This window comes from Alexandromys fortis, unplaced genomic scaffold (assembly GCF_014885135.2).
Source record: "Alexandromys fortis isolate MF-2015 unplaced genomic scaffold, M_Fortis_MF-2015_v1.1 scaffold_94, whole genome shotgun sequence".
NCBI classification, from domain to species: Eukaryota; Metazoa; Chordata; class Mammalia; order Rodentia; family Cricetidae; genus Alexandromys; species Alexandromys fortis.
Genome location: NW_026067979.1, coordinates 47,293 through 57,235, shown reverse-complemented (window position 1 = coordinate 57,235; position 9,943 = coordinate 47,293). Strand labels below are relative to the sequence as shown.

The window sequence follows — 9,943 nt, the reverse complement described above, 5'->3', positions numbered from 1 at the left end:
TGAAAATTGCAGGTAAATGGATGGAGCTGGAAACACTTATTCTGAGTGAGGTAATTCAGTTCCAGAAAGGCAAACCCTGCCATATGCTTTTTCTTATGTAGATCTAGCTTTCCTTTCTTTAGACGTGTGTTTCAATTAGAAGTGTGGAAGTCAGGAATCTAGAAAGTCATGGGACTTCAAGGGAAAGAGAGTAGAACACAGGTGGTATAAAGAAGGAAAGGCGAATAATGAGGCAGAAAATGGTAAGTGGGGTGAGGGGTGGGAGGGAGGACAGGCATAACTAACTGTAAAGTCCTTTGAAAAAAACCATGGAAACCAACTATTTCATAAACTTCTTAAAATATGTACACATGCGTGTATAAAAGTTTAGGTGGAGTTACCACATACAAGAGGACAATCTTTCTCCCATATGCCATAGACTGGTGCACAGAAAGTCCAGTGACAGGTTTGTGCTACATTTTTTTCTACTTGTGGGTCAGTGGGGTCTCACAGACAACCCCCCCCAACCTATAAAAGCTATTGCCATGGCTTTGGTTGTCTGTAGAATCTGATGGTAAGACCGTCATATTTCTGCCACATGGAAGACATCACGTAGACAAGCAATAGAACATGGAGGAATCAAGCCAGTAGCCACCTGGAAGCTTCATCTCTATGGGCTAGCTTTCATAGGGTGGCGAGGAGTGCATCACTACTGGTGGAGGAGAGGAATCAGGATTCTTATCCATGGGGAGGCCTGCAAGCTAGGATAATAACCAGCTTGGCAAACTATGTCCTTTGGGACAGCAGTGGCGTTGATATTATAGGAGGAAGCAATCGCTGTCTGGTTGAATATAAAGCCTAATCCACAAGACAGAACTTATGCCTGGTAATAATGTAATAATGTTCTGTGTCAAGAACCCCTCGCTGGGGCTGGAGAGATGGCTCAGAGGTTAAGAGCACTGACTGCTCTTCCAGAGGTCCTGAGTTCAGTTCCCAGCAACCACATGGTGGCTCACAGCCATCTATAACAATATCTGGTGCCCTCTTCTGGCAAGCATACATGGAAGGAATATTGTATACATAATAAATAAATCCTTAAAAAAAAGAACCCCTTGCTGAGTACATTATAAGCCCTGCTATGAACCGCTTTTAATATTCTACTAAATAGATATAGTATCAAACTGCCCTCTAAATACTTATATTTATCACGATAAACACAGGGATGGTTCATTATATGTAAATAAATGCATAATATACTATATAAATGGACTCAAAGACAAATCACTTGATTATCTTAGAATAGATGCAGATAAGACTTTTGAAAAAGAAAACCCAACATCTTTGTAGTAAAATTCTGAAGATACTAAGAATACAAAGAAACTACCTCAATATAATAAACGGTATATATGACAAACTTATAGTTAGAATCATATTAAATAGGAAAAACTTTAAAGAATTTCCACTAAAACCAAGACCAAGAGTAACTGCTTTCTCCACCCTTATTTCATACAGTACTTGAGACTTCAGCTAAACCAGCAAGATAAGGACATAAAAAGGGTGCAGACAGAAAAGGGAGAAATAAAATGATCCTGTTTGCAAACTTTCGTATGTAAGAGATCCTAACAAATCTGGATCCAGAAAGAACACAGCAAAGTGGCAGAATGCAGAATTAACATCAAACCAGCAGCCTTCCTGCACACCAGTAACAAACATATCAAAAGGAAACCTGGGACACAGTCCCTTTCAAAACAGAAAACAACAAACCCACAAATCCCTTGAAATACACCTGTACGAGGAAGCCCTGTGTAACACCGAAGAAAAGAATTGAAGATTCTGGAAGATGGAAGGACCTCATATGCTCATGGATCAGCACATTGTGAAATGACTATAATATCAAGATGAATGTACAGATTTTTCAGGACAGCCACGGCTGTTACATGAAGAAACCCTACAGAGAAACAGAGAGAGAGAGAGAGAGAGAGAGAGAGAGAGAGAGAGAGAGAGAGAGAGAGAGAGAGAGAGAGAGGTGAGTAGCAGGCATACCAGTGAGCCACTTTGTCCCAGAAAAACAAAGAACAGAGCAGATCAGGTCCTTGGAGCTGGGCAGAATTTTAATCAGTGACTTAGAGGAAGAGAGCCGGAGAGGCAAAGAGAATCATTAGCTGGGAAAAAGAAAAAAATCCATCTGTGTGCCCCTAGGGGAAAAGATTTGTCACCCACTAGGTGGCACTGTAAACACGACTCCTAAGCTGCCGTGCTGGTGGCAGCAAGTTGCTGGAGACCTGAACCCAATAGGCCAGAAAGGCGGCCAGCTGGGCGGGCGGAGGTGGTTTAAAGGCAGACTGGTGAGGAGCTAGGTTAGGTTGGGAGGAGACTGCGTCCTGGGAATGGCCTGGCTTTCTTGCCGAGGTCGGTCCAGGTGGACACCAAGAGTTCACGCAGAGTGAAGCATCCAGTGAGGGCACCTGGCCGGGATGCAAGGCCAGAGCCCGGGAAACAGACACAACTCTCTTTCCCAGAATCCGCCTGGAAAAAGCGAGGAATCGTGCTCGCCTTTCCATGGAGGAGAGCAGAATGGGTAAGCCAGTTTGTGCAGCGAGATCGTGAGGCAGCTGGATGTGAAGTTTAAAGCTGCAGGAGGATGAGTCTATACCTTTGAGGTGTGAACGTATTGTAAATGATTACAACCCAATAGGTTTACCTTATTGTTAATACAACGGCTCTCTGAGGCTGCCTTGTTCTAACATTTCCCAGTTATTTCTTCATACTGTGCTTATGTGGGACATTAAAATTAGCAGTCAGACCCAAGGAAATTTAGACTCTTCAGAGTTTAAAGAAAATATTTATTGAGGGAAAAGTACTGTTGTTTTTCTCTCTTTAACATACTGTGAAGGAAGCTTATGTATTGGAGGTAGCAACTCCGTGCTTATTCTCAAGCTCAGCCACCACAGCTGCAGTCTGTTGCAACCCCGGAAGAGTATGCGTTGGGATTTTGAGGAGAGGTCTGGTTAGTGATAAGAACACAGGTACATCTGTCCTTCTCAAGGGGACATTTGTATGTTCTTCAGAAATCTGGGCTCACTCGAGCAAACTATGATGCAGTAGCCCCAGTAATGTGAAAATCTGGAGACTGGCTAGGACCTTTATGGAGTTTTGATAGACTTCATGGATATGCTCTGAGAGGGAACTTGGGGGGGCAAGAAATCAGACATGGAAAGAGAAGCTGTCCTTGGCATAGAAATGGAAGCTATTCCTGTAACCCGAGACTGACAGAATACGAGTAAATGGAAGAGGCATGGGAAAACATTGAGCTGTGTGTGACACGGACAGAATTCCAGGTACCAGGAGCACAAGTCAGAACGAGGCAAAACGGGGTCTGGTTTTCAATATGTTGTGTCTGACCACCCATTTCGGCATGCCTTGACTTGCTCTTGGCGTGCGAGCATGACCTGTGTTGGTGTGGACTCTTATGTTCTCGAGACCATAATAACACAACAACAAACAAATCTGTCTTACAGTCCATTTGATGCCAAGACCTGGAGGCTTTTCCTTCCAGCCATGAACTCCTCATTTCAACTGCATTTCTTGAATCTCACCCCGAATGCCACAGAGGACAACATTTTAGGACCAAATGTCAAGAACGTGTCTTCGGCCTGTGAGGACATGGGCATCGCTGTGGAGGTGTTCCTGACTCTGGGGCTCGTCAGTCTCTTGGAGAACATCCTGGTCATTGGGGCCATAGTGAAAAACAAAAACCTGCACTCGCCTATGTACTATTTTGTGGGCAGTTTAGCAGTCGCCGACATGCTGGTGAGCATATCCAACGCCTGGGAGACCATCACCATATACTTGATAAACAATAAGCTCCTGGTGATAACGGACACCTTCATACGTCACCTTGACAACGTGTTTGACTCCGCGATCTGCATTTCTGTGGTGGCCTCCATGTGCAGTTTGCTGGCCATTGCCGTGGACAGGCATGTCACCATCTTCTACGCCATGCGCTACCACCATATCATGACGGCCAGGCGCTCGGGGGTGATTATCGCCTGCATATGGACTTTTTGCATAAGCTGCGGCATCGTTTTCATCATTTACTACGAATCCAAGTATGTCATCATTTGCCTCATCTCCATGTTCTTCACCATACTGTTCTTCATGGTGTCTCTCTATGTCCACATGTTCCTCCTGGCACGCAACCACGTCAAGCGCATAGCAGCGTCCCCCAGATATAGCTCTGTGAGGCAAAGGACCAGCATGAAGGGTGCCATTACCCTCACCATGCTACTGGGGGTTTTTATTGTGTGCTGGTCTCCCTTCTTCCTCCACCTTATCTTGATGCTCTCGTGCCCCCAGAACGTCTATTGCTCTTGCTTTATGTCGTACTTCAGTATGTACCTGATACTCATCATGTGTAACTCGGTGATTGACCCTCTGATCTACGCCTTCCGCATCCAGGAGATGCGGAGGACCTTTAAAGAGATCATTTGTTGTCATGGCTTTAGACTAATTGGTAGGCTCTGTGGCAGGTGTTAGACATATTCTCTCTCGGTGGCTCTCATCTCTCAGTCCTTAAGGTTCAGCCAGGGGATGAGCAAGGTTCCCTAGGAATCTCAAATGTATTCTCCTTTAGCTCTTCTGCCGCTCAAACCTGTGTTCTTAAACCTGTGTTCATTGTGTATCAAAAGTATACATATGTTGATTGTCTCCATCATGGGAATACATGTCTGAGACATGTATCTTTTTACATCTTACTCTTTCTCTACTTCCCATTCCCTTTCTAGGAGGCTTTGCTACACTCTCCCTGACCTCATAAGTCACCTTATGAGATGCAGAATATCCCGGGCGTGCTGTTATTGAAAGAAACACTGTGGAGGTCTATGACGCCATGAGTGCCATTTTTGTTTTGTCTTTCTTGTGAAAAGGTGGACACAGCTTTTGCATTCTTTTCAAGACTAGAGAGACATCCAGAATCCTTTCCATTCGAGCTTCCACTTTATTTGCTCTGGGTGTCCCTACAGCTGTCCTATCCTAGACTTCTAGTTTATGGCTTGGATTTAGAATTGTCTGAGGATCAACCTTAACTCCCTATAGGTCTGTCCATCACAGTTTTGGACTTACTCAGGCTTAAAGTTCTGAACTACAACTCTTGCTTCATGTTCTGTGAAAAATCTCCATGCCTCTTTCTCCCTGTCTTATTTGGACTCAATTCAGCATTTCCAAGAAATGTTTTGGGGTCGCATTGGGGACAGTAGGTACACACCCACCCTCACTCCATGAACGAAGTACATGTCCGTAGTCAAACTAGATTGGTTTTTCTCACACACAGTCTTTCAGCATCTCTTGGTGTCTGGCGCTTTGCCATTATATGCTGTGCAGTAACTTACCGTGACTTGAGCAATCGTCAAAGGCTCATTCTACAGCAAAGAAATATGTTCTCCTGTCTGGCACTGAGGAAAGGAACGTAAGCTCAGGCACTAACTGCCATTTCTTGGCTATGTGTTCTTAATTTTACTCCAGGCTCCACATCTATCCTGACATACCAGGATGCCAAAAGAACCACCTGGAAAAAAAAATGGGAGAACGTCTTGTAAAATTTGGAAAACCACATAGGATTCTCTTTTTACATAAAAGAACTGATCCACATGGACCTACCACAAATAAACATGAAGGGAGGATTCAGGTATTGGTGGTCAGAGCAGTATTTTTTACACCAAGACATGTTTTGCTCAATGGAGCTGCATGGCCCTCTGGGTCCAAGTGTTCTCATCGGAAGGGAAGGAAATGAGACCCTAGAGCTCAAAGGCTCCATTTTTGCAGTAGTATTAGTATTTTTCTCTTTCATTGGACACTTGACATCTTCCAAATGAAAGAAAAAAGTATAAACAAAGCAATGGAGATAGAGGCCATCCCTCAAGGGGCTACTGGTATAAGAGGGACCCTTTCTACAGAAGATTTTAAAGGCAGAAGAGCTTTCAAGTAGAGTCCCATAAATAGCTTGTGGGCATGGCCACCTTCCCCTCTAGGAGCTCAGCATAGGAAAAATGTGCTGGTATTAACAGCAAAGGTTCACAAAACCTTTAGCAGGTTGGTTGCCACGGATTTGAAAAGAGCATGTAGCCTTTCAAAATGTGTCCTGTTCATTTGTATTTGCTGAGAACCCACAGGCACATCTCCGAATAAGAAGTTAATGTTCTCATTGTAACCGTTATAGAAAACGGAGGCACTGTTGCCATGGCTGGCACAGGGATGTGCACTGGATGCAGGCTTCCTCTCATCTGTACAGAGCAGGCACTTTCCCTGTTTGTGATTTCCATGCTGAGTCTTCTGCCCAATACCCTTGAACACGAAGCAAAGTGACTAGAGTTGCAGGCCTAGGGGTAGAAGAAGATGCTGATCTTTGAGGTGACACTGCTCATCTGGACACGCAACCCTCATTAGGTTAATTCTCTGCTCTGGGTGCTAAATGACTTACTACAAATCCCCACTTTTATATTAAGCAATCTAAGAACACGTTCAACTACATTTTAAACTCTGGGTAAACAAAATAGCCCATGTGTTCAAATGTGGCTATATTTGGGAAAATATATGCAAATAGTAACGTGTTAAATAATAAGCCAACCTCTGGCACTCAAAATGAAGTCCCCTTAATAGAAAAAGGAGACACATACATGTCAAACATGTAGCACTGTATACTAACTTTGTGTTTCTGTGGGAAATATATTTGCTGTAATATATGTGGTTCAAAGAAATTATTAGTAAAGGATAAATCAACTAAAATATATTTCTATATAACTGATAGAATAGATGGACTAGATTATACATTTGAATTGGTTGTTCAGATATGTGACATTTGGAGGCATTTATATCTTTGTGGACATTTTTCTGATAGGTTTTACAAAATGAGAATGTACCTATCTTGGTGAATTTTACTTGCAAATATTTATTGCCTATAGTATTGACATTCAAAAGTATATTAATCCTACAAATAAAATAAAATTTATACTTTATTATATATCATTGAAAATGTCTTAGCATATAATTATTCCGGGACTATCACTTACTATGAGCTCAGTAAGGAGCTGGAAGTACTGGTATTAGAAGTTCTGCCACCCAAGAGCCAATGACATAACTATTTCAAGGTATGCCAACACATGCACACCATTCAAGATACTTTGTATAGCTAAATGCAAGGTGCCAAGACATGGGCTAGTATATGTGATATGATATGACACCTCCACACCTCTAATGGTGCCTCTCCCTGGTGGATGTAGAGGCGAGTAGTTGAGCTTTGAGGCGGGTGAGTAACTGAGAATTATCCCAGGTTACTTCTAAATCCACAAAGGGATAAAGACAAGGCAATCCTCCTGCTGTAGCCTCCTAAACATTGAGATAATAGGAGTGTGTTGGTACTCCCAGGTGGGTTTTTGCATTTTTTAACAAGCTCCCAAGTACTGTTGTAGGTCCAGGCTCCCACCTTAAGAAACTGGTTCCCAAGGCTCAGCAAAGTCACATGACAGCAGTTTATTGCTTGTTTTTCTCTCCTGCTCTATGATCATAACAAATTAGCAGAGACTCTTCCAGCTATTCAGAGACTGGATTGCTTCAGGTCTAATGTCTGACTTACACCCGCGAGCTTCTTTTATTACTCAATTTCCCTCATAATGTCTAAATGGGCCAGGGAAATCCTATATGCTGGAACATGCGCGGTTCTTAAACAGTGTCTTTGGTATGCTCATCATGGTCCCATGTGTGTGACTAGCATTGCTGTTGTATTTTTAAGGAGTGTATAGACCATGGTAGTGTGTGTGAGAAGAACACATTATATAATTAATGAATTTGCACAGTATGACCTTATATACCTAGAAGTAGGGGTCTGATACATTCCTGCACTGGTGCACATACCACAGTTTCAGGGTGTGGAGATAAGTTTGGAAAAGCTCCTAGGTAGTCAAGTATGCTTGGTCCTTTCCTTCTTTCTCATTAGGAATTACTTTCATGTGTGGAAAAGAAAACCTACTAGATCTAGTAAAGTCAAGGCAGAGGAATATCTCAGTCTGTAAATCCTTGAAGAATGGATTGAATTTAAACAGAGAAGCCGGGAACATAGGGCAGAAAGGCCATCTGATTCCAGCCAAGGGAAGAGGGAAAGATTACTAAATTGTGCAAGAAATCAGAGTCTAGATGTATGGTCTTTCAAAAAGAAGAGAGTGATATATTCTATGTCAAGTAGGAGAAGGCTAGAGTCATTTGAGAGGAGGGAGCCTCAGGTGAGAAAATGCGTCCACGAGATCAGGCCATCAGCAAGCCTTGTGGAGCGGTCAGTAAGTAGCATCCCTCCTTGGCCTCTGCATCAGCTTCTGCTGCCAGGTTCCTGCTCTGCTTGAGTTCCTGTCCTGACTTCCTTCAGTGATGAAGAGTGCTGTGAAAGTCTAGGGCAAATAAACCCTTTCCCCAAGTTGTTTTATTACAGAAGTAGTAAAGTTTAGTAAGACAGTATTGTACCTTCCTGGGACAGAAACTAGGGAACACTTAGAAGCTTTTTTTTTTCTTTTCTTTCTCTCTGTTTAAATGAATGATATGATATGATATGAAAAATCCTTGTAAGTTAATTTGAAAGTCACTCGTATTTCCACAGAGAGTTACAGGAGAAGGCTAAAACACCCAAGGATGGTGGAAGCCAAGGCCAGGGGCTATGTTATGTGGCAGGGCTGGAGAGAACAGGAAGTCAGTTATGTTAAAGGTGTGATTCCCTCAGTAAGATACTCACTTAACTAGCAAGTTTCAAAAAAGGAACTCAAGCCCAAAATGGCCAGGCCTGTGAGTATCTTCCTAGATCATGTCCCCTTTTCTCTCAGTATGCAGAGCCATCTTTTTTGTTATCTTTCGCATCAGAATTTGCTGTGTGTCTTTCCCATTCTCCCTGTCCATCCTTCTTTCCTCCTTCTCTCCCCTGCCTTTGTGCCTGCCTCCCTTGCTCTCTTCCTTCCTTCCTTCTCCTCCTCTGTTTCCCTGTTGCGCTCTCTCTCTCTCTCTCTCTCTCTCTCTCTCTCTCTCTCTCTCTCTCTTCCTCTCTCATTTCTAAAGAAAATAAAACTTTGTTAAGTCTTTCAATTTTAGGTGTAAAGAAAAGACATCTCCAGACATTTTTTTTCCTATTTGCCTTCTGAAATTATGATAGAACTCTCTGTGCACAGAGTCAGGGAAAGGTCAGCTTAGTCTGTGAGTGTTCCCCTGTCCAACTTGACACTTGAGCATGTCTTGATCCTGTCTGCTAGCATCATGTAACTAGAAATACATGAGCATTGAAAAGTTGATCCAGGAATTTTGCAACAAGATCTTGATTTTTTTTAAAAAGGTAATTCCTTATTTTATCCTTCTTTACCACTAACTTCCTTGGTTACTTTTAATTTACCTTAGCCATATCATTGAGCACGCTCTTCACCAACTCCACAGTCTTCTCTAAGTGCCTTGCCTCATTTGCTACTACCGCCTCTTCTGAAAACATCTTTTCCTGGCTTCTGTAATATTCGCGATCCTGATTTAAGACCCCTCTTCTCTGTGCAAACATTCCAACCTTGTCTATCTCTTTTTTCTGTCTCACATTTAGAGTCTCTATCTTTAGCAAATTTTCTTTTCTTGTTTTCCAAGAAAGGGTTTCGCTGTAGTTTTGGAGTCTGTCCTGGAACTAGCTCTTGTATACCAGGCTGGCTTCGAACTGACGGAGATCCACCTGCCTCTGCCTCCCAAGCGCCACCCAGTGCAACTTTTCTTTTTTATGTCTAATTCTTCTCTCAGTGATTTCATCAACTTCTACGATTTTAGCTCAACAAATAAAATGTTTGATTAGCACATATTAATTCTACACGCTAATATAGAGTTTAGTATAGTATCTACATTTACAAACAGTATGCACTTGTCCAGGTTAGCTCAGTTTGGCCCACTGTCTATGCTCCTTGGCCTC

The 9,943-nt window shown here is 42.7% G+C and overlaps 1 protein-coding gene across 1 annotated transcript; it reads left to right on the top strand.

The window, feature by feature from the left end:
* Positions 1 to 2,443: 2,443 nt before the first annotated feature.
* On the top strand, positions 2,444 to 4,515 carry Mc5r (melanocortin 5 receptor). The gene is made up of 2 exons (XM_050157872.1): positions 2,444 to 2,557; positions 3,498 to 4,515. The coding sequence occupies exons 1-2, from the start codon at positions 2,454 to 2,456 to the stop codon at positions 4,513 to 4,515; spliced, it is 1,122 nt and encodes a 373-aa protein (XP_050013829.1). The 5' UTR covers positions 2,444 to 2,453.
* Positions 4,516 to 9,943: the final 5,428 nt, after the last annotated feature.